This window comes from Dipodomys spectabilis, unplaced genomic scaffold (genome assembly GCF_019054845.1).
Source record: "Dipodomys spectabilis isolate Male_0828 unplaced genomic scaffold, ASM1905484v1 ptg000002l, whole genome shotgun sequence".
In the NCBI taxonomy this organism is placed as follows: Eukaryota; Metazoa; Chordata; class Mammalia; order Rodentia; family Heteromyidae; genus Dipodomys; species Dipodomys spectabilis.
In genome coordinates this window covers 4,749,310-4,775,347 of record NW_024870679.1, presented here as the reverse complement: position 1 = coordinate 4,775,347, position 26,038 = coordinate 4,749,310, and the positions used below count along the sequence as shown (strand labels likewise).

Below are 26,038 nucleotides of genomic sequence, written 5' to 3'. Positions count from 1 at the left end.
AAATTCGATGAACATTTCTTGTATGTTCAGTACTCCACTGAATTACATCATTAATCCTGGATTCATTAACAAATGAACTGGAACTAATACAAAGTATTCTAAGTATTGAAATGTTTTATGAGCATGTCCTAGACATGACAATGAAATTAACAGAATTAAAGAATTATTATTACACATTAGTCATAAGATAATCCATGGACCCTCTTCCTTTTAAACAAGTAAGCACAAGTAATCAAATGACAATAAAGTCAATAATATTTATGAGCAACTACTCCTTTTTTATATTCATTTGGTCTTTCATGAAAGTCTAAAATTTTGAAATTAAAACTAAAATTTGATCCTCATTTCAAATTTCACAGCCAGTAGATTTTACCTGCTCATAGGACCCTATCTTGATTGCTGTCTCTGGTGCTATTTTAAAAATATTCATACCATTTCCTCGCCAAAGAGAAAGAAATCCTCCTTCTTTTACCAACTGCCGAAACACACTAATCAGTCTCATTCTCCTTGTCTGTAAACTGTAAACCTAGAAATGAATAGAAAGTATATTTTTAATTTACTTTGCTGATATCATTTTTATTACTAATAAAATTATTATACAGTATATAAAGTCATTATTTTCAACACCAATTTATATTTCTTTGGTCACACATAAAATTGATATATTAATATTTTCATGTTCCCAAATACATACATTAATAACAGTAGTCACCCCCATGCATGGATTTGCATTCCATGGTTTCCAAGATCCAACTATACTAAAGTAAAATTACACAAATAAACCATTGGCTCATTTAAATTGCATGCTGGCTGTACTGAGCAGAATAAAAACATCAACTAATGTCAATCTCTACCTTGCCCTCCAGGGTCATGAACCAAACCTTTGTCCAATAGATCCATGTTGTGCATAATACTCACCCATTCATCACTCAGTAATCAGATCTAGTGTCACACTATCATCACAGTGCTTATGCTCAAGCAATTCTTATTTTATGTAAGAATAAACCCAGATTGCAAAAACAATGATGTTGGTAATGTCATATGTACCAAAAAGGCATGAAAAGGGCTTCTTTTACGTGAAACAGTAAAAGTCATATAGTGTTTGTTACAATATTGTTATAATTGCTCAACTGTATTACTAGTGTTGTTAAGCTTTCACTGTGTCTAATTTATAAATAAGACTTTATCACAGACATGATGTATAGGGTAAAATGTAGTGCATACAAAATTTGGTACTATTTGAAGTTTTAGGTATACACTGGCAGCTTGGGAATATTTCAAAAAAAGAAGATTATGACTGTTAATTTAAGACTTCAGTGGAAAGAATAACTTAAATAAGGTAGACATGAATAACTTAACTACCAGAGAATCTCACAACACATTGTTGCTACTAACATATTGTAACATTAATAAAGAATTACTAAGGTATGCACTGAAAAAAGAATGAATGAAAATACATAAACTTTCAATACAGAATACTTTTAGCTATCAAAATATTATAGATTAAATTGTATCTTTCAAAATTCAAATGTTGGAGTCTTAACTTTTATTCTCTCAGACAGAACTTTATTTGCAGATAAGGTCTTTAGAGATGAAATCAAGTTATGATGAAGTCATTAGAGTGGACCCTAATCTAATATATAACCTGCATCCTTAAAAAAAGAAATTAGAAGCCAGGCATTAATGGCTCACCCTTGTAATTCTAGCTACTCAGGAGGCTGTGATCTGAGGATTGCAGTTGGAAGCCAGCCCAGGCAAGAAAGCCCGTAAGACTCTTTTCTCCAATTAACCACTAGAAAATAGGAAATAGAGTGGCTCAAAGTGGTAGAGCACCAAGCCTTGAGCACAAATGCTCAGGGACCGCGCCCAGGCCCTGAGTTCAAGCCTCATGATAAACCAAAAATACCTGAAATTGGACATAAACATAACACACAGAGAGAAAAATGTAAATATATAGAAAGATCATGACCTTCCCTAAGTCAAGAAGAGAAGTCTAGGAGATTCCCTTACAGCCTTCAGAAGGAATCCTGCTGATACCTTGATTTTAGACATCTAGCCTCCAGAGTTTTAAGTAAATTTCTGTTATTTAAGCCAGTTCGAGATACATGGTTATACAATTCCTAGCAAAGGAATAAATGAAGAATTCTTGTCATTTTAATATCTGCCTTTATGTCTTTCTGGGCTTTCCTATTTTCCTAATGCATTATTTTATGATCAGAAAAATATTTTTAAGAATGCAAAAGTTAAAACATGGGGCTTGAACTCTGGGCCTGGGCACTGTCCCTCAGCTCTTCAGCTCAAGGCAAGTGCTCTTCCACTTCCACTTCCAGTTTTCTGGCCATTTAATTGGAGATAAGAGTCTCACGGACTTTCCTTCCCCTGGCTGGCTTTGAACCGAGATGCTCAAATCTCAGCCTCCTGAATAGCTAGGATTACAGGGTGAGCCTCCAAGACTCACATAGATCTTTCATTAATCCTCTCTGAAAATACAGGCACACCTCTGACATTCTTCAATCCAAGCAAGTTAAGAAACATTAATCATCACAGAAACCAAAGGAGTTTAAGAAACTTAAAAATCTTCTCGTATTAAAGTTTTTTCAAAAAAAACTTAATGAGAAGTAGGATAAAATCTGACAAAACATTTCTTTTGAAAATTATCAAGTACTCAAGTCATTTCAACTCTTGAGGGTGCATAAAATCATTCAAAGTACCTGCATCATGATTTTCAAGCGGTCAAAGGGTGCTGTGAAGGTACGTGCCACGGCACTAGCTATTCCTGCTGCTACCAAACGCTTCCACCAAATCCCAGTCCGCTTTTCGTGTGCAGTAAATTCATCTGGAATAGCTAGACTCTCTCCTATATCAACCATCTGAACAGGGAAAAAATAATGAGGCAACAAACTATAACATGTAATACAGTAAAAGGATAACTTTCTGCAAAGACCAACTATAACTTTTACATTAGGACCAAAAGTTTCAGTAGTTCTATAAAACTCTAAAGCCAAAGGAACCAAATGCAGAATGAGATAAGGAAATAGTTCTTAAGCAAAATGCAAAGTTACAGATTACTATATTTTTATGGATTAATTACCAAAAACCAACTATTTCTGTTCAATTGAGAATATTCATGGACAAGAAAAGCAAATAAACAGTAGACAAATGACATATTAAAAAAATTGCAAGTCAAGTATAACAGGGTATTATTTTTTTTTGTGATCCTGGGATTTTTTTTTTTTAATTCAATTTAATTTTATTTGTGAACATACTGTACAGAGGGGTTACAATTACATGGGCAGGATAATGCGTACATTTCTTACCAAGCATTGCAGCCTCCTCCTTTGGTTTACCCTTCACATCCCTTCCCAGCCTCCCCCCTCCCCCCCAATCCCAATCCTTCTCCTTCCCCCCCTTCCCCCCCCCCCCCCCCGCACCGACGTTGTAAAGCTCGTTTTGGACATGTCAACTTGTACTTCTCAATGTTGCAACAGGTCCACCTGTATGCTTAAACAACTCTTTTTTCCCCATCTCCTCCACAAGTTATACTGACATCAAATATAGTGAAAGCAGGGGTTATACTGTGGGGGAGGGACATACAAAGCAACAAAGAGATAATCTTATAAATGCGTTAGAAACACATGCATGAAAGAAAAAAACATTAAAATACATATCTAAGGGTTCATTTTCCTGACATCACATTACCTGACCTTTTCCGCTTGACTCATACATATACTAGATATTGCAAATAAGGGAAACCATGGGACCTATGTAACAGGGTATTATTAATACATAACTTCTGTGAAACAACCAAGACAAAATAAAAAATGTTCCTCAAAAATAGACAAAGGATGCAAATAATATATAAAACATCAACCAACAATTCTCTGAAAAGATCTTTAAAATGTACTAAGAACTGAAGAATAAGATATGACTTCAGACCTAAAACAATCATATTCACCTCCAATATTAGAAAATTGAATTATGCCAAGCAACAAATAGTTAACAGGAACCTTACCTCAGTATCACCTATAAAAAGAAGAAGAAAAGAAAAATAAACAAGAACCTTCACATACTATTTCTGGAAGCAGTCAGTCTAAGCTATTCTGAGAATCAATACAACAATGGTTCATAAAAGCACAAGGGCATGACTTGTTGATTGTTTAAGAGCAAACACAAAGTCCTAAGTTCAAATCCCAATACCACCAAAAGCAAAATATAAAAAAGATTGAATGTTTTAGCAAAAAACATTGTACAAATGCATAACCCATTGACTCAGAAAGCAACATTAAATTATTTAAGGTCCACAGGAGATAAGCATTTTTCATGGTTAGAGAGTTGAAAAAAACATAGATGTTTATTACTATGGGAATTAAGATGTGATAATTGCATAATATGTAGTACTTAGAAATCTGGTGTGACCTCTAACACAATACTACCTATATAAACAAAAAATTTAACATATGAAATAATACTATAACTTTCCTAAAATTGTACAATTATATGAAAGTACATATGATACTTATCATTGGTGCTTACCTTACATCTTCTGCTTATTTTAAAATGCATTAAGTAATGGAATGATCTGGTCCTAAAAACTTGTATCACTGCCTCCACTATATTCTTTAGAAAACTAAATCACAAAAGGGTTTCTATAATTAGTGGGTGGCACATATGGACTTCAGCCTTAGGCATTCTGACTCTGCTGTTTTTCTTCCCCTCTGCTGTCAGTGGAGAGAAGGCAAAGTAAATGAACATGTTATTAACTTCACTCCACACCTCAGAGCTAAAAAAATTTTTTAATGTTTTGCCTTGTAAAATCTTGTTTATTCCTTTTAACCTCAAGTCAAAAAAAAAAATGATCATGTGGACCATATATTTGATCTTTTCTTACTCTAAAATTCAGAACTTTTAATATTTGACTTCACATTTCCTATGACAGAAGACAATTCTGACATATCATATCTGTGAAAAAATTAATTTTCATTTTTGTAGGTCAATCTGGCTATATCACAGTACAATTAGCATAATTTTTAACACAAATTACGGCCTTTAAGGAAGTATTTATTTTAACATGTTGGCTTTGGCCAACAAAAAATTGTTGTTCATACATTTGTACATAAAACACTAGTAAATGCTTACTAAATTAGTACAATATTATTAGGAGGGCATACTGTCACTGCATTGCAAGTATAATTGGAATTAAATGGCAGTAATTGCTATGACCCTAAAAAATAAGAATAAGAACTACAAAGTACTTTTACCATAGAACGCTTCCAGAAACGAATAATTTGATTGATATTTGTTGCAGGATGAAGTAAAAAGTAGTATTTCCATTCATCCCAGTCTAATGTCATTGTGTCATCAATGTCCATGCTGAAATAAAATTTAAAACCACATAATTTACAACACACATAACAAGCTAATCAATACGTCCTAAATATTTATTTTGAGGCCTCTGTTGGACCTCATGAGCATCTGTTTTTTCATACTTTCTTTAATGGACTTTATCTTTTAGTTCGAAAACTTTAGAAAATATGAGATGATGATACAAAGAATTACAATATATTCCCTTTCAACATTTCTATTTATTGAAAGATATATCTTTTATAGCACCATATAATTAGATTTTGTCAAAAACAGGTTTATGCTTTCAGTGCGTTAAAACATCATATTGAATGATAGAATTAGATAAACCACAATGTTAAAAAATAAAACAGAATCAGAAAAACAAGCAAGGAATAAGAAACAACAATCAATTCTTGATTTGAAAATTTGAGGTAGTAGTGTTAGATACATTCAAAAGTACAAGTGTTTATCTTTTCATGAATTATCAAATGTATTCGGAAATGAACCAAAAGAAACTTCTATATAAGTAACAAAAATAATTTTAAAAGCAAACTCAACAGGGTAGGCGTGAGTGGCTCACACCTGCAATCCTAGCAACTCAGGAGGCTAAGATATGAGGATCATGGTTCAAAGCCATCCCAGGCACAAAAGTCTGTGAGACTCTTATCTCCAATAAACTACTCAGAAAAAGACAGAAATAGCACCGTGGCTCAAGTGGTAGAGTGCTAGCCTTGAGCAAAAGAAGCTCAGGAATGGCAAAGTTCAAGCCCCACAACCAGCAATAATAATAGTTATTATTATTATTTAAAAACTCAATAGAAGGGTTAAGTGAAGGAAAGACAAAGATGAAGAACTGGTAAATTTAAAAATATCTGAAAAACTGCCAGAGTGATACACCAAAAGACAAGAGCAGAAAATGTCCACTAAAGGAATTTCTGAGGAATATAATTCAGAAACAATGGAAAATATCTATAAAAAGCCTGACATGCTAGATCAAATGGTGATTAAATAAAATGCTAAATATAAATATGCTATATAAAGAAATATAAATATGCTATATAAAGAAACAATTACAGTATCTATTTGTTAAGAGAAAAAGAACAAAAGAGTTTATAAATTAAGAGGGAAATGTCTGGAGTTAAAGGTATTCGTAAGTTTTTCTATTATTTAAAGTAAAGGTAAAGATTTTGCTTAGTTTTGGTCTTTAAACTTGTTTGGCAAAATCTTAAGACTAACTACATACAGGAAATAACATACATGTTTCCAACCAGTAAAAATGAATTCGGAATAAAGAAAAAAATTTTGACAAAGCAAGAAAGAAACAAAAACAATATAAATAGTAGGATGAATAGAAAGCAAAAATATATTAATAAAAACAAGCCCAAATACTGTAAATAATACTAATTGTATGTATATGTACATACTAGATTATATATTATTATTATATGTATACAAGTACATTGTACGCATACATATTTATATGTATACACATATATGACCAAGAGAGTCACTAGACTCATCAGGCATAAAATAAATTGTCAAAGTTAAATAAAAAATTTTAAATCCAGATGTAAACTGTTCATTCAAACAGAAACCCTTATAGTTTGGATCTTGAACGTTCTCTGAAGGCCCATGTGTTGAAGCTCTGATTCCCAACTCACATAACTATTGGGAGGAGGTTGATGCTAGTGGAATAATGTTATGTAATTAGAGTTATGACCTTGAAGAGGATATTGGAACCTTGGCCCCGTCCTTATCTAGCCACCATGAACAACCTCCCCTGCCATGTGTTCCCACTATGATGTATCATGCCACTCTAAGACTAAGGCAAAAGGACCAAATGAACATGAACCAAAACCTCAGAAACTATGAGCCAAAATAAACCTTTTCTTTTTTAAAAAATTAGCTACCTCAGGTATTTTGCCAGTGTTAGAAAGCTGACAAACATAAAGGTATATAAAAACATTTAGTGAATGATGGCAAATACTGGTGTCATATAAATTTGATAATAATAAATTTTGAAATTAATTAAACATTTCAATTATTATTTATTTTATAATTCATGTTTTATGATTAATTTTATAATATAATTTCCATAATTAAATTTATGGTTAATATTTATTCATATTAATCAATAAGTTGAAAATTAATAATTAAATTTGAAATTGGGTGAACCTAAAAGATTCGTCAAATACACAAAGCTAAAAATAACATTACTAAAAGAAAATGAAAACTCCTCATCATAGTAATAGATACCAACCTATCCGTCATCTGTAAGTCAGGAACACAGTTTAACAACTGTTTTCTGCAACAATTAGAAAATACATATTCTTTAAGGGCATAGGGAACATATATAAAAACTCCCACTGTAGCAAAAAAGCAAAAATCAAACAAATACTATCATGTAGGCCATATTCTTTAAATACTAGGCAATCATGGTACAAATTAATAATTTAAAAAATCTCTTAAAATAGAAATGTTTTGAAATTTAAAATGTATTTAAATTTAACTTGAAAAATTAAAATATCTGATATGAAAAAAATACTGATTTAAATATTTAAACTTAGCACTAAGGTAAGATACAGCCATTTCAACCATTTCAGTCATTTTTTTTCCTTCCAAAGAAATCTTTCTGAAAGCTTAAGAAACAGAACAAATGAATGTGCAACCGTTTAACTTAAACAAAACTATAAAGCTAGGAGCTCATTCTGCTCGTCTCCCCATCCCTCCTCTCACATATAGGCAGAGAGCACCTTTAAGTACAGTCTGAGAAATCACTATACTGTGAGTATGTGCAATTTCATTTGGAATGTTTTTGCAAGTTGCTTTCAAAAGAGTAGATGCAAAGTATAACAAAACTATACAAATGTGAGTATGTTTGCTCACAAAGCTGTAGAATAAGGGGGAAATGCCACAAATATGCCAATTTCTTTATGATATACAGCATAAGACAAACAAATAGTATTAAAATGAAGACAAAAGCTGACCTTTTTATAACGTTTTTTGCCTCAGCTTCAGAAATATCTATACCCAATGCCCTCACAGCATCAACTACTTCGGAAGCGTCTATTACTCCTTTAAAAAGTGAAAAAAATATCAAATTAGAATATCCAAGAAGATGATGCGGCGAACATATACTCAGAATTTTTAGGTCTATAATCGCAAATTCACAACTCTCAGCCTAAAAAAACCTAGAATAAAAGACTCTTTGCAAATATAGTATCAAAATTAAGTTGGTGGCAAAAGTTGTCATAATCTAATGAGGTTAATTCTTACTCATTTATTTCTACTATAGAGTGAATATTCTTATTTCCCTGTAGGAATATTAATGTATGCAATTCACAGTAGTGACCAAGACACCTTTTCAAGTCCCACATAATGTATCATATTTATGCTATATTATTTTCTCAAATATAAATACTAAATTTAACACACTTCAAGTCCCAAGGGTTATGGATTCTTGATTATTATAACTATTGGAAACGATTGAAAAAGTTAATGCCAAAGTCTTATATGAGATGCATGAAAATAAAACTTTTCAATGCTTTATAAAAGTAAGCTTTTAAAAGACACCATAACTAAGACAGCAAACTCTTTTAACCCAACTATATCACATTAATATGAATCAACAAATATATTTAATATAAAACTATTACAAAGTTCACTTTTGTGAAAGAAAAATGAGATATTACATATTTTCCTCAAACCTTGAAATAAAAATCTAATTATATCATTCCCCAATTCAAAAAGAAATCCTTAATTCTGCTTTATGTAAAGATAATAGTTGAGGATACTCAATCTTTATAAATATGAGAACAAAAAAATAAAATAAATAAATAAATATGAGAACAATGTTATTTGTAAAAATGTTTAGTGTCCCCTACCTGAAAACTAGGATATAACTACCATATTATATTCATCAAGCTACTATATGTTTAACCACACTTTAACTTAGTATTTTATATGAACCATATCTGCAAATGAAAACACTTACAACTGGTGTGTAAAAGAATTATTTAGCTGGGTGCCGGTGGCTCACTCCTATATTCCTAGCTACTCAGAAGGCTGAGATCTGAGGAACACAGTTCAAAGCCAGCCCGGGCAGGAAAGTCCGTGAGACTCTTATCTCTAATAAACCACTAGAAAATCTGAAGTGGTGCTGTAGCTCAAGTGGTAGAGCACTCACTTTGAGCTGAAGAATGCAGGGATAGCGCCCAAACCCAGAGTTCAAGCCCCACGACTGATCAAAAAAAAAAAAAAAGAATTATTTAGCTCATAGGAAAAAAAAAAATACCTTCATTCATACACAGAATTTCAGACTCTGCAATTTAAAGTCCCCATCTGTTCCAATCTCTAGTCCTCAGCCTAGAAATCAAAGTTTCAACTGGGGAAGTTAAATTCTTTGCACATATCTCATTAAAGTGAAATATCACCAAACGTGCATCAATTCAATAATTTTTAAACATTTGATAATCAATAATCCAAATATCTACCATATTAAATGTGAGGGAACTGAAAGATTAACAAAAACTAAGGAATTCAAAGTTTGTACAGCTGTACTAATTACTTTTAAAATATGTAACATTGTACTAAATGTATGTTAACAGAAGAGTTAGAAAGAAAATGCTTTATATAGGTAAATAAAGGAATGAGAAACAAGAGTCACAAATAAAATGCAATAAATGATAAACAGAGACCATTAAAGAAATAGAATTATTTCTATAAAAGGTACAGTATGAGCCAGGTGCTGGTAAATCACTCCTGTAATCGCACCTCTTAGAAGGCTGAGACCTGAAGATCATGGTTCAAAGTCAGTCATGGCAGGAAAGTCCATGAGACTCTACTCTCCAATTAACCACCAGAAAACCGAAGTGGCACTAAGCGGTAGAGCACTAGCCTTGAGCAAAAGAGGTCAGGGGCAGTGCCTATGCCCTGAACTCAAGCCCTATGACCACCACCAACAAAAAAAAAGGGGGCGAGGGGACAGTATGATCAAGGCATACTTAATTGACAAAAGGTATTGCAAGTTTCCATGGAGTAAAAGAAACTAAAGTAATATCTTGGAGAAGTAGAAGGGTGTTCATTTAGAGGGGACACAAAAAAGATGTTTCTGAGAAATTAGCAAAATCTGAAGGTGGCTTTCATGCTGTATGTTTACCTTAGGAAGATTCATGGAGCTTATAATTATAATTTAATATGTTTACAATGTATGCACTTTGGCACACATGCTAAATCTTACCAAAAATATTAATTGGGGCAAAACTTAAAATGCCATTCCACCATCTCTGACCTTGTATGGCAATTTCTCCTGTTCAGTGATCAAGCTATTAAGTTTGCTCAAGAAACGCTTTCTTTTTATGTGTTTAAATATTGACTCAACACAAATCTAAATTACCTGTAGGCACAATTAAACTCTTCTTGTACTACTTTTACAGTAACTATCATTGTCAATCTTATGTGGAGCTATGTATGTGTTTTCTTTTTCTTACTCCACCTCAAACTGAGGTCCTAAGAAGTATGACTCACTGATACAGCTGATGTAAAGCAAAATTATTTAACCTTCCTAAGCGTTAGTCTTCTCATCTACAAAACATAGCTGCCATGAGGATAGTGTGAAATAAAAATAAGGTAGAGCATGTAGCTAGAACGAACATCATAGACAGACAGGTACAGTAAACATTAGTTCCTTTCCTTCCATTTCCTAAATCCCCCAAAACTCTAAGAAAAATCTTTGAGGATGGAATTATGGGGTTTTTGTATTTCAAACGATTAAGCCAGGTGCAGAGGCTTAAGCCTGCAATCACAGCTTCTTAGGAGGCAAAAACTGGGGAATAATGGCTCAAAGCCAACAAAAGTTCACAAGGCTCCACACCAATGGCTGAGAACAGTGGCATGTACCTGTCACCCAGAAGTACTGGGGAAGCACAATGGCAAAGTGCAATGTTGCACTCCTGTCATCCCAGCAATACAGGAAAGCACAAACAGGACAATTGGAGTCTAGGGTACTCTGAGTATAAAGTGAGACCCTGAGCACAAAGGAGCTTAGCTCAAATGTAGCCAACTGACTTCAAACCCTAGTACCACCAAAATAATGTTTCTATTTTTTAAATTTTTTACATATATTAGTGGTACAAAAGGGTTTCATTATGTTTCCAAGCATGCATACAATGTATCCTGATCCAACTTACCCACTAACTTCCCCTCATCCCTCTCCTCACTTCTTAAAATAATTTCAGCCAGGCGCTGGTGTAATCCTAGCTACTGAAATCCACTCCTGTAATCCTAGCTACTCAGGAGGCTGAGATCTGAGGATCATGGTTCAAAGCCATCCTGGGCCGGAAAGTCTATGAGTCTGTCATCTCTAATAAATCCAGAAAATCGGAACTGGTGCTGTGGCTTAAGTGATAGAGTGTTTGCCTTGAGCTGAAGAGCTCAGGGACAGTGCCCAGGCCCAGAGTTCAAGTCTCACGACAGACAATAATAATAATAATTATAATTTCAGATTTCATACTTCTGATTTCATAAATATATAAAGTACTCCTTCATTTCACAATCTCCCCCACCAGGTAGTACACACCTCCAAGTTGAATCTGTTTCATATGTCATTGATCTTGGGGAGTAGATAGCAAATAAAGAGAGAATACATGCAATATTTGTCCTTTTCAATCTGGCTTAGACTTAGACTTGATCTTCTAGTTCTACTTATATTTATGCAAATAACATAATTTTGTTCTTCTTTATGGCTGAATAATAATCCATTATGTATATATACCACATATTATTTATCAATTCATCAGTTGATAAACACTTAGATCATTTCCACAGTTTGACTACTGTGACTAGTGCTGCTATAAACATGGATATGGAGGTATCTCAACTGTATGTTATCTTTCTTCCTTCAAATATATGCCCAGACATTGGATAGTAGGCTCAGATGGTACTTCTGTTTTTAGTTTTCTAAGGAACCTCCATAATGATTACAGCAAATTGCATTTGCCCATTTATTAATTGGATTATTTCTTCATTTGGTGTACAAGTTTTAGAGCTCTGTACATGTTCTGGATAGCAATTTTTGTCTGGTTAATAACTTGGAAAGGGGGCTGGGAAGTTGGCTCAGTGGTAGAGGGCTTGTCTTGCATGCATGAGGCCCTGGGTTCAATTCCTCAGCACCATATAAGCAGAAAAAAGCCAGAAGTGATGCAGTGGCTCAAGTGGTAGAGCGCTAGCCTAGAGCTGAAGAGCTGAGGGACAGCACCTAGGCCAAGAGTTCAGGCCCCACGACTGACCAAATAAATAAATAAATAAAATAACTTGGAAAGAGTTTCTCCTATTCCATAGGTATCTTTTTGATTTTGATGATTGATTTCTTTTTGTGCAGAAGGCTTTTGATTCAATTCTGTTTTTTAATTGCTGTACTTAATTTCTGAGCAATTGGAGTTCTTCAAGGATTTTTCCTGTTTTTCTTTAGCAGTTTCAAAGTTCTTTAAGAGTTCTGTTCTTTAAGATCTTTGATTTAATTTTTGCACAGACTGAGAGATAGGCTAATAGCTATAATCTTCTTCATGTGATATTGAGTTTTCTCAACTATTTGCTGAAAACTGTCTTGTCCAAAGGGGATTTTTTGACACTTTTGTCAGAAATCAGATAGTTGCATTTGTGTGGACTTATTTCTAGATCTTCTATTCTATCTTATTGGCCTGTCTTTGTGCAAGTACCATGCTAGTTTTGTTACTACAGCTCTGTAATATAATCTGAAGTCAGGTTTCGTGATATCTCCAGCAATTCTTTTCACATTCAGGATTGCTTTTGCTATTTGGGGTCTTTGTGCTAATAAATAAAACTGTATGACTGTTTGTTATATTTCTGTGAAGAATTACATTGGAATTTGGGGGTGGGGAATTACACTGAATCTATACACTATTTTCAATAGTACATCCATTTTTACAACATTAATTCTGTCAATCCATAAACATGGAAGGTGTTTCCATCTTCTAGTGTCTTCTTCAATTTCTCCTAGACTTTGGCAGCTGCTAGAATGAGGCACAGCAAACCCTATGGATATCAGTAATCCTCTATGGCTTAAATGTTTTACTCGGATTTTGATTGAAATTATGTGTAGTGATGACATTATTTATATATTTGCAATAGCTTTCCTTTGACACTGGAACTGAAAAGAGTAGTGGCTCAGATACTTCTTGGTCCAAAAAGCTGAAAGATTAGTTAGTTAACACTGGTTCTTGAATGCTTGCAGTTAGAAGTACTCTGGCATAGTGCCTCCACTGACTGGCATGAGGCCTGAAAGCTCCTAGACCAGTGGACATAGGGTGATTTTTTAAAAAAGAATTTCATTTACTCTTCATGTTTAATACATAAAATGTTTTGACCTGGGAAAGTCCCAAGAACAACATTGATGCCGGAAAGTTACAGATAGGGAAAGGGTCTAATACAAGGAGCCAAATCCAGTAATTGTACTGTGGAGAAATGTTAGCCCCAGAGTCAATGAGCCACCTGATAATGAAGTAAGAAGGCCAGGTCTGGCTGCTGCTATATTGGCCACATTGTGGATGGTATCTTGTCTTCATGCTGGGGGAAGGAATACGCTCCCCCTCCCATCACCTGCCTCCCAGGTAATGGGCATGCCCAGATCCCTGGAGGCAGGCGCAGGCACTTTGCTGATAGGTTACTGAATCTGTCAGTCTAGTGCCTGGGACTGGGAATTTCCTGAGGATCTGCCCCCTGTGCAGAACTATTTAAGCCAGGACCAGCCTAGCCACTGGGACTCCATGCCATATGTGTCTCTGTGATCGTGTCCTGGTCCTGTCTCCTGGCTTGTCTCCAGTCATCATGGCATCCCAATTCAGCTCTCCATTGGAGCTGAATTGGCTTGTTGGTATTGCTTTAGTTATTTCTTTCCTCTTTAGCATGTTTCCTAGCTGTGTTATGTGTATTTGCATGCTGCAGGCCTTTGTAACAACTGGCAGCCTACAGCCTGTTAACGGTATAATAAGGACTCCAATATTCTGTATTTTAAAATGTGGCTTCTGGGATGATTTACCTTATTTATGTGTCTAAGAATCCTCTGAAATAAAGGTTGTATTGAGCAGTTGGTCAGTTAACTAGCCAAACTAGCTTTTGTAACCAGCCAACAGGTGAAAGAACTAGCCCTGACACAAATCCCTAAGCTGACAGTGGAAAAATATCCATTGAACCTAAAGGGACAAGGTGACTTATAATGAAATTTGGGAGAAAAGAAATATAAATCTTTTATATATAACCTGTATTGGCTACAGGTAAGAGGGTAGAAAAACTGAAGTAGGCAAAGTCATGGGACAGTCCATAAAAAAGAAGGATTTGCTTCTTTTTGTGGGTCGGTTGGCAAGTTTGTTAGTTCTAAAAGCAGATGCAATGTGGCTTCAATGTACAGTGTACAGGAAAGGAATATATGGAGTCCTTTTCTTTTTCTTTGTTGATTTCACTTGAAGCTGTGAATTAAAATGATCCTTCTTTATCTCTCCTCCCCCTGTTCTCTGGTCTAAATTTAGGGCATCTCATAATTTTTCTCTTATCACCAGAAATTACCCTTTGCGAGCCAACCCTGAAAGCAACGACACAATGGGGGAAAGTGACTGTTATGTACATATAAATTTAAAAGGCTGAAGTTTGGGGCCCTAAATTTCCTGACATCAAACCCCGCCAAATAGGAGAATGGTGTATTAGCTTCCTAAGACTTCTATAAAAAGAAATACCACAGATTGGCTTAGAGGGGCCATGCCTCTTCTAAAGATGCTAGGGAAGAATTTGTTCTGTTTGTCTCTTATCTGCTGGTAGCCTCAGAAGTTCCTTGGCATGTGGTAAAGATGCATCACTCCAGTTATGACTACATCATCATATGATGGCCTTCACATAATCATCAGCATCATCGTTTGTATCTGTCTTTTGTGTCAAAATTTTCCCTTTATATGGGCACCAATAAAAACAGACAAGGGCCTACCTAATGATTCATGTTAGCTTCATCATCTCTACAAAGACCCTATTTTTAAATGAAGTCCCATTCTGAGGTATTAGGGGTTAAGACTTCCATATATCTCTCCGAGAAGAGGACATAATTCAATCCAGAAAAAAAAAGAAGCATCTTGCATCTTAATATACACTTCTCTAATTTGGAGAGGGGAAGGGAAAAAACAAAATGCTTAAATGGGGATACAGGTTGACACATTATAACAATGAGATATACAAGACACTATGTTGAAAACGAACATTACAACTTTACAACTTTGTGGCAGGGAGGAAAGGGATGGTAAAGGAAAAACAAAGGAGGAAGTAACAATGCTCGATAGGAAATGTACTTATTACCTTGCTCATGTAACTGTAACCCCTCTGTACAATATTTTTACAATAAAAAAACATAAAAAAGAAGCATATTAGCCAATGTAAATTAGTTGGAGTCTACAAAAGTTGGAGACTAAGGCATCAGCCATAATAGCAACCTAGACAGCAATAAAGAGAAGGCAATTCAAAGCAGTACCTCTGTATGGCTGCTAGAGAATAAGCTCTCCAGTCTTAGTAGCAATATTGGAGATTCAATTCTATATACTGCTACAGCTCAAATGCTCAAACCAGTAAAGTTACTAGGATAGAAAAGTTAACACTTTCAGAATTATATCTCCACGTGTCTTTTGGAGCTAAAATGTGTTGTACTATTACCATATCATTCTGGGATTTCTCCTTGCTGTAGAACTTATATGCCTCAAAAAGAGTATTCTCTATCAAGGTCTACAAGAATTGATACATAGTTTTACCAGAGACAATACTACTATCGCATTTTTCCAATGAAATTCTAATTTCCCTGATTATCTGACTAAATTATCAGCTTCACAAATGATGATCATGGTGGTACCAGTAACAGAGTAAAGTTCCAGAAAAGAACCAGAATAAAGCTATCAGTCTTAGACTAGTAGATGACCATGTCTAATTAACCTACAAATAGCCAGGTTCATAAGTCAGTATGAATGTTGGTTGTTCTATTATTTGTAAGTGCAAAAAACTAGAAACACTCTAAAATGTCTAAATTAAGTGTGAATGATTAAATAACTCATATTACAGTTGGAATATTTCACTGCCATTAAAAATTCATATTTTCAAAGGATATTAAATGAAGTGAAATTGCCTATAACATTTTTTTAATTTATTTTTTATTGTAAAAATACTGTACAGAGGGGTTACAATTACATGGGCAAGATAATGAGTACATTTCTTAGCAAGCATTGTAGCCCCCTCCTTTGTTTCCCCTTCCCATCCCTTCCCAGCCTCCCCCCTGTCCTCCCACCCAATCCTCCCCCCCACACACAAAAGTTGTAAAGTTCGTTTTCAACATGACAACTTGTACTTCTCATTGTTGCAACGGGTCCACCTGTATCCTCATTTAAACGACTTGTTTTTCCCCTTCCCCTCCACAAATTATACCTACATCAAATACAGTGAAAGCAGGGGTTATACTGCTGGGGGGAGGGACATACAAAGCAACTAAGAAATAATCTTATAAATCAGTTAGAAACAAATGCATGAAAGAAAAAAAAACATTTAAATACATATCTTAGGGTTCATTTTCCTAACATCACCTTATCTTACCTTTTCTGCTTGACTCATACATATACTAGATATTGCAAATAAGGGAAACCATGGGGCCTATGATTCTTTGGGCTTGGCTTACTTCACTTAATATAATTTTTTCCAAGTCTTTCCATTTCCTAACAAATGGGGCAATGTCATTCTTTCTGATGGAGGCATAGAATTCCATTGTGTATATATACCACATTTTCTTGATCCATTCATCTACTGAGGGGCATCTGGGTTGGTTCCATATCTTAGCTATAGTAAATAATGCTGCAATAAACATAGTTGTGCTGGTAGCTTTAGTGTGGTCTTTTTTGTAAACATTTGGGTAAATGCCCAAAAGAGGGATTGCTGGGTCATAGGGGAGCTCTATGTGGAGTCTTTTGAGGAACCTCCATACTACTTTCCAAAGTGGTTGAACAAGTTTACATTCCCACCAACAATGAAGTAAGGTTCCCTTCTGTCCACATCCCCTCCAGCATCTGTTGTTATTAGAGTTCTTGATTATAGCCATTCTAACTGGGGTGAGGTGGAATCTCAATGTTGTTTTGATTTTCATTTCTTTTATGGCTAGGGAGGTTGAGCATTTCTTCATGTGTCTATTGGCCATCCTTCTTTCCTCTTCAGAGAAGTTTCTCTTTAAGTCTTTAGCCCACTTATTTATTGGGCAGTTGTTTCTTAGAGGATTTGTTGTTGGTAATATAACATTTTAAAGAGTAAAGAGAACTAGTGGATCATGTCTGCTCTCCTAGCTACTCAGGAGATAGTGGAAATCAGGAGGATCATGGTTCAAGGTCAGCTCAGGAAAAATGTTAAGTGAGAACCCATCTCAAAATAAGGCAGGCACTTGAAGCACTCCTGTGATCCTAGCTATGCAGGAAGCATATGTAAGAGGATCACAACCTCTGGCCAGCCCCAAACAAAAACTCCATATGAGAAATACCTAAACCAAAAAGGGCTGAAGGTGGAGTTCAACTGGCAGAAAACTGTTTAGCCAATGTGAAGCCCTAAACTCAGACACCAGTACTGCCCTCCCTCAAAAAAGAACACTAAACTATACACACTGCAACTCTAATTTCATTGAAAGAGAAGGAAGCAGAAAAAGAAATTAAGAAACAGAAAGTAATATAAAAATTCAAAATGTTAAAATTGATCTCTATCTAGTATGGATACAGTCATTTTTACTTTCTTTTACAAATTTATCTGTGCTATCTAGCTTTTTTTAAATCATCATATACTTTTGGTTCATATAAAAAAAAAAACAAGAAGTTTTAAATTCAGAATGGCAATGCCTTCCACAAAAAATATTTTATTAAAAAGATAGAAACTGGGCTGGGAATGTAGCCTAGTGGTAGAGTGCTTGCCTAGCATGCATGAGTTCGAAGCCCAGGGTTCGATTCCTTAGTATCACATACACAGAAAAAGCAGGAAGTAGCGCTGTGGCTCAAGTGGTAGAGTGCTAGCCTTGAGCTGAAGAGCTGAGGGACAGTGCCCAGGTCCAGAGTTGAAGCCCATGATCAACAAAAAAAGACAAAAAAGAAAGAAAGAAAGAAACTTCATGGGACCTGCTATATATACTATATATACATATATAGCGTGTGTGTGTGTGTGTGTGTGTGTGTGTGTGTGTGTGTATAGCTTTATTCTTAGGAATTTAAAAATTACTGCTAGATAGCTAGTAGAAGTAATTGAATTTTGACAGCAGGAGTAAATTAAAGGCTAATAAAAGTACCCTTTAGTATTGATACTTAGTCACATCAAGCCAGATCCTGATAAAACAAATACATACCATCGCCATTTTTGTCTAGACTATGAAATGCCAATTTCATTTTTAGCTCATGGTCTTCAAGGTACTGTGCAAATTCTTCAAAGCTTATTTTTGAGTCAGCATTGGTATCTGCAGCTTTAAGAATTTCCTACAACAGAATTTCCTACATGTTAAAAGCAAAACTACTATACCAACTAACATTTGCACTACTCATACTAATAATTATGACTGCTTTATCTATTACCCAGGTTTTTCAGTAAATGTTACAAGTCAGTATATTAAGTGACTTTAAAATTTTTTACAATAATTATGAAACTTCACAGTAGGTATTTACTTGAAGTAAATGATTGTCTAGGACCTTAAGGAAATAAAGACACTAAGAGATACACAGCTTTGACATCAGAGGTAAAACCAACACGTTTTTGTTTGGTTTGGTTTGTTTTTTGGCTAATCCTAGGGCTTGAATTCAGACAATGTCCCTGAGGTTATTTTCCTTAAGCCCAATGCTCTACCACTTGAGCCACAGTACTAATCCCACCTTTTTCTGAGTAGTTCATTGGAGATAAGACTCTCACAGACTTCCCTGCCTGGGCTTGCTTTGAATTGTGATCCTCAGATCTCAGACTCATTGAGTACCTAGGATTACAGGTATGAACTACTGGCACTGGCTTTAACGGGTTTTTTTAATTAAAATATTTTTATAATAATGTTAAAATGCATATCATATAAATTTTCAGCAGATTTTTTTGTCTCATTGGACATGTTTTATTCATCTTTATACCATTAATGGCTAACAAAGTATGACATACACAGGTCCTTAATAAATAAATTAGATAACTCATACTTAATATTTATTGAGTTGAAAATAAATACTATGAGCTGGGAACTGGACTAGATGTTAGTAGTTAAAAAAACAAAGATTTCATCTCTTCTCTAAATCAAGATACCAACTAACATAGATAACTCATATAACCAAAAACAATATGTTAGGTGCTTTAATAAGAATACATTCAGGGGCTGGGAAGGTGGCTCAGTGGTAGAGCGCTTGTCTTGTATGCCTGAGGCCCTGGGTTCGATTCCTCAGCATCACATAAGCAAAAAGAAAAAAAAAAGCCGAAGTGGCGCTGTGGCTCAAGTAGTAGAGCGCTAGCCTTGAGCTGAAGAGCTGAGGGGCAGCGCCCAGGCCCAGAGTTCAGACCCCACAACCGGACCCAAAAAAAGAATACATTCAGCCAGGCACCAGTTGCTCACACCTGTAATCCTAGCTACTCAAGAGGCTGAGATCTGAGGATTATGGTTCAAAGCCAGTCCGGGCAGAAAAGTCCATGAGACTCTTAGCTCCAAATAACCACTAGAAAACCGGAAGTGGTGCTATGGCTCAAGCATTAGAGCTCCCGCCTTGAGCTGAAGAGCTCAGGGATAGCACTCAAGCCCAGAGTTCAAGCCCCACAACTGACACCAAAAAAAAAGAAAAGGAAAGGAAAAAAATACATTCAAAGGGGGCTGGGAAGGTGGCTCAGTGGTAGAGCGCTTGCCTTGCATGCATGAGGCCCTGGGTTCAATTCCTCAGTACCACATAAGCAAAAAGAAAAAAGCCGAAGTGGCGCTATGGCTTAAGTGGTAGAGCGCTAGCCTTGAGCTGAGGAGCTGAGGGACAGTGCCCAGGCCCAGAGTTCAGGCCCCACGACCAGATCCAAAAAAACAAACAAACAAACAAAAACATTCAAAGTTCAACAAGGTTTGGGGAGATTCTGGAAAGCTTTCATAGAACATTGCTTCTGATAACATTCACAAAGAAAAATAGGTATTAGGTAAACAAATAAGTGTGGATATTCTAAGACTGTGCTCATATTTGCATGGAGGCAAATGTGAATTAGAAGAACATCATAATTGTCATAATAGAGATAATAAGAGCTAACATTAGTTGAGCACTTACTTCTAAGTACTTTATATGGATAAATTCATTTAATCCTCATAACAAAACCAAATAGTGCCAATTTGGTAGGGAGAGAATACACAGGAGAAAAAAGTCAGAGATAAGCAGGGAGAAATAGTGAGATGATTTATATTTCAAAAAAAAGGATGTCAAATTAATTATTCAGTTCCGTATTTCTCAATGAAGAGATGCATATGGTGCTGTATTTCAAGTAGGATATTACATGAGAATGACACTAAATATATTAAATGTGAGAAAATTATTCCTCTTCCAATTATTTTTCAACCCTGATTCTATCAGGTTTTTCTTGTTTCAAAATCTGCAAAAATCTCATAGGAAAAAAAAAAACATAGAAGCTCAACTTTATCAAATATGCAGAGACAATTATCAAATGTTAATTTGTTATAATTTACTTTATGCTTACTTTTAATCTACTGGTTTTCCACATAGGGCAGTGATGTAACAATTCGTTTTACAATAAATTACTTGAGAGTGATGTCAGCAAGATGACGAAATAAAAAGTGTTGGCCTCCCTTTCCTCACCCTACATTGGAAAGCTCAGCTACCAGCTATCCACACTTAGAATGTATGCCTTTTAGAAATCTCTACTATTTAAAAGCAAGCCTGAGACATCTACATGGCAACCAGAACTGAATGAATTCTTAATTAAATAAGTTAAGTTTTACTTCCATTGCACTGTTCTTCTATTCCCACAACCCAGCATTTTCCCACAGTTTTATCTAGCTCCCCCAGCATTCCAACATGCTTCCAAGAAAGGCAGCTCAAGTCTCGCTTCAAGACTATTGGTGGTGACAACACAGCCAGACCTTCTGTGGTTAGGTAGAAGCACAAAGTGAGGCAAAGATCTTAGAGACCAGTACATGAATCCCCACGTTATCTCTGTCCTTTCCAGCTCTGGTTCCCAAGCAAAAGACACTATTCAACTTCAGTGGCCCACCTGTAAAACTGAGCTTGTTGCTTGCAGAAACAGTGGGAAGTTCAACCTAAATTAGTCCTCACCACTAAGCCTGCAAGTCTATTCCAATAATCCCACCCATTTCAAAGAAATACAACTCACCGAACTGAGAATGTCAAGCACTGGCTCCATGAAATCAAAATGTCTGTTCAATGGCACTGCTCAGACAGGGAAATTCCCATCTCCATGTATTTTGGAGAAGCACAGAAGCTAGAATTACCTGACCTGAAAGGTCAAACAGACACTAATTCAGCCAAAATCCCAACCATGGTACCACCCTGACAGGAAGGCAATAGCAAATGGTACAATTTCTAAGAATCCTAGTCCCTGGGTCTACATAGTCCCTGGCCTACAAATGCAAATCCCAAATATTGAAATTTCCCTGCCAGAGAAAACATGAAATCATTGGCCTTATTTGAAGCCACTATAATACCTAGTCATAGTATCACCCAACGTTAGAGCAATCAGCTCAGCCATTCAAACTTGCAACACACTCTGCCTGCCTGGGGTAATCTTTACCTTCTGACCCTTCTAGAATCACAGGCTGACCTAAACAGTGAACATCTATTCCTGACATAGAACATATAAGGAAGTGCTAGCTTCTCAAATATACAGACAGCAATGCAAGGAAGGGCATGAGAATTACAAAGAATCAGACAATTACAGTATCTCCAAAGATACTAACACGGCTTTAAAGATAAACTCTAAGATAAAAAAGATCAAAGAAATGACCATGTTAGTGCATGTTCCTTTACTATAACAAAGTATCTAACACAGCTAACATAAAGATTTATTTAGCTCAAAGTTTAGAAGGTTCAAAGACCAAGATTGGGTAATCCCATTGGCTTGGCAGCTGTGAGGCTGTCAAATATACTGGCATATCACTGCAAGATGTGTGTAGGAGCAAGTAGTCATGTCTTGAACTAGATCACAGAGAAACAAAGGACAGAGGTCCCACCCTTCTTTCTGAGGGCATTTTTACAATGGCTTAAGGACCTCCTTCAAAAATCTATATCTTAAAAGTCCATAGCAATCGCTTAGGATGGTAGCTCAAGTCTGTAATCATAGCTAACGGAGGCAGCGATACACTGCTTATAGTTAAGAGGCCAGTATAGGCAAATAGAAGTTGGAAAGACCCTATCTCAACTAATAGTTGAGCACAGTGACACAGGCCTGTTATCCCAGTTAGGAATGGTATTGTGTGCTTGTTACCACCAATGACACGAAGAAAGCACAAGTAGGAAAACAGTAGCCAAGACTGACCTGGGCATAAATTAAGATCCTGCCATGAAAATAATCAATGCAAGGAGATATGACTCAAGTGCTAGAGAACCTTGTCTAACAAGTGTGAGGATCTAATTGAATCCCATGTTGTCAAAAAAATAAGTTAAGCCAGGCACTGGTGGTTCACACCTATAATCCTAGCTACTCAGGAGGCTGGGAGCTGAGTCCCACAGTTCAAAACTAGCCCAGGCAAGAAAGTCCACAAGACTCTTAGCTCCAATAAACCACAGAAAACCAGAAGTGGTGCTGTGGCTCAAAGTAGTAGAGCACTAGCCTTAAGCCAAAAGAGCTAAGGGACACACCTAGGCTACCCACAAACAATAAAATAAAAAGTTCACAATACCTCCTAATCCTGCTACCATAGGACCAACCTCACTCTAACATAGCTAAAATGTTTCAGGTATAATCTTAAGACTGTTTAGCAATGATAGAGACCAAAGGAGATAATTTTTCTCTTGGTATCCCAAAAGTTCCATCTAAGTAGTTTTTAAAATACTCAAGGGCTGGGGGCATGACTTAGGCGTTACAGTGCAATCTTAAAACCCTAACTTCAAACCAGTATCCCCATCTTAAAAAAAAAAAAACTCAAGTCCAATATAAAAGTGTAACTTTTGTGTACATATATCAAAGAGAGAGCAGCTTTGGGCAACCAAAGTCCTTTTGTGTGTCCTTTTGGAGAAAACCTTTAAGTACCTTACCTTAGGATGAAAGCCTTCTAAAAAAAATTACCTGTAATCCCAAAGGCTTCACACAGCCTCTGACCTTCTCAGCAGGTTTGTCAAATTTTCTTTTTTTTTTTTTTTTTTTTTTGGGTCCGGTCATGGGGCCTGAACTCTGGGCCTGGGCGCTGTCCCTCAGCTCTTCAGCTCAAGGCTAGCGCTCTACCACTTAAGCCACAGAGCCACTTCCGGCTTTTTTTTCTTTTTGCTTACGTGGTGCTGAGGAATCGAACCCAGGGGCTCGAGCATGCAAGGCAAGCGCTCTACCACTGAGCCACCTTCCCAGCCCGAGGTTTGTCAAATTTTCAAAGCCCCAAACCCACTCACCATCTCCCCAAACCCTATTACTGGAAGGTGACTTCTGGGAAGAGAGTGAATCAGTTAATGCTGAAGATAACAACTCATTGAGCTGAATTATTCTGTGAAAAGAAGCCACCGGAGGAAGATCTCACATTACTTCCTGGGCCTTTGGAAAGGGCAGCAAGGTTGGGTTTTACACTACACATCTCTCCTAGGATCCCAGTGCCACATTCATCTGGTCGCTCACCTGCTCTGAGCTCATGCCAAAAGAGGAGCTCCAGTAGTTCAGCCCTTTCTTGAGCTCAACAATGTCCACCACGCCATCCCCATTGCGGTCCAAGTCTTCAAATAGGATCTGATAGCGGAAGCGGTCTTCTTCACTCAGACAGGCCGCCTCGGGCAGCACGAAGCCCCGTAGCCAGCGCAGCATGGCCCGTCCACTGGGGCCCGGTGGTCCGGCGCGGCCCAGGGGACACTCTCCTGGGGCGACCAGGTCAAAGCGTCCTGCTTCCGGTGCTGCTGCCTCCCAGGCCGCAGCCACCCGGGCAAGGCACTCATGCAGATGGCGCACCTATGGCAACTGCCTAGCGGAGCACCGTGGCTCGGAGAGCCCCCGACCCCGCGCCGGCGGACTCTCTCGGACAGCAGAGATGGCCTCAGCGGAACCTTCAAGCATCACCCCTGTGGGAACCCAAGCCGACCCCTCAAGCCAGACTCTCCGGAAGTTGGAAGTTTCTTCCCAGAGTTGGGAGTCGAAGCGCTGCTAGGGGCCCCACCGGAAGTTAAACGTTTCTCCCCGGAAGTGGAGAGCTGGGTCACCACGTAAGGCCTCACAGGAAGTTGGAAGTCACCTGAGGCAGTAGAAACCGATATTGAACAGGTCAGGCGGGGTTGCGGACTCCTCATGAGCCGAGGGAAGTTTGGGAAAGCGAAGGCATTTTTCCAGAAGGACTTGAGAGAGTTCTCTGGTGGTCTCATGGCACGAATGCAGGATTTGAGCAAAGAGCAGTGGGCAGTGAGGCCTGCAGCGATGACTAGCAGCTCAGGCCTTCTCCCCTGACATCAGTGATCAGCCTACCCCCTCCTCCCCCACCCCCTGCCCCAGGAAAGACCAGAACATGGGGGATCTGAACCCATCTGACCTCCTCCTACCACCACCACTATCCCACGCCTGAGAGCAAGACCCCTTCATCCTTGTACCTACCCCCTGCAGGTATCACCAAACCTCCATTAACTTGTTTTTCCCCCTCTCCCACTTTAAGAGACTGACATCTTATTTCAGCTGAAACCAACTGCCACATTTTAAAAAAGCAGCTTTTGTATTGCAAAATTAACAATACAAGCCTACACTAATTTAATCCTGATCATATATGGACATTGCTAGCCATCCCCTCCACCCTGAAATACCGTTCTTTGCCTCTTTACACCATACACATCTGCCATTTTTCCACCTCTCTTAGCCCCTTGTCCAGCTCCAAGGTGAGCTTCATCTTTTCTAAGGTGGGGCCCTGGAGAACTGTAGTAGCAGTTTATATAGAAAGCTAATTCTGTAATTCATTGCTTTGAAGTTTTGTGTCCTCTCTTATATCCTTTAAAAACCAGACTTAAATCAGGTGCCAGTGGCTCACACCTGTAATCCTAACTGCTCAGGACACTGAGATCTGAGAATGGAAGTTGGAAGCCAGCCCCTGTAGGAAAGTTTGTGAGATTCTTATCTCTAATTAACCGCCAGAAAACCAGAAGTGGCTCAAGAGCATTAACCGTGAGCAAAGAAGCTCAGAGACAGCATGTAGGCCCTGAGTTCAAGCCCCAGGACCAGCACAAAAAACAAAAAGAAAGAAAAAAGTGACCAGGTGCCACAAAATGTGTACTGTTTTGTTGAATAAGTTCAGAAATTAGCAATAAAACAAATCTATTAAACTATTTGTAAAATGTATTTGGCACTTATAGAATATCTCTTTAACTGGTAATTTCAACTCTGAATAAGTTTAATATAGAGTTTATAACATGTAGAAGTAAAATATGCAACCATAATAATAAGGGTTGAAGGGTAGCATGGAAGCATGGTTAAAAGCGCTTCACGTTATATGTAGGTGACA

At 37.0% G+C, this 26,038-nt stretch overlaps 1 protein-coding gene across 1 annotated transcript in view; it reads right to left on the bottom strand.

The window, feature by feature from the left end:
* Positions 1–24,369, bottom strand: part of LOC122111425 (calcium-binding mitochondrial carrier protein SCaMC-1-like) — a 44,851-nt gene extending 20,482 nt beyond the window's left edge. The window contains exons 1-6 of the mRNA XM_042684256.1: positions 24,187–24,369; positions 18,746–18,872; positions 8,331–8,418; positions 5,259–5,370; positions 2,712–2,870; positions 374–526 (exon numbers count right to left, since the gene is read on the bottom strand). Of these exons, the coding sequence (XP_042540190.1) occupies positions 374–526; positions 2,712–2,870; positions 5,259–5,370; positions 8,331–8,418; positions 18,746–18,872; positions 24,187–24,369 (822 nt within the window). The remainder of the gene's footprint in view (positions 1–373; positions 527–2,711; positions 2,871–5,258; positions 5,371–8,330; positions 8,419–18,745; positions 18,873–24,186) is intronic.
* Positions 24,370–26,038: the final 1,669 nt, after the last annotated feature.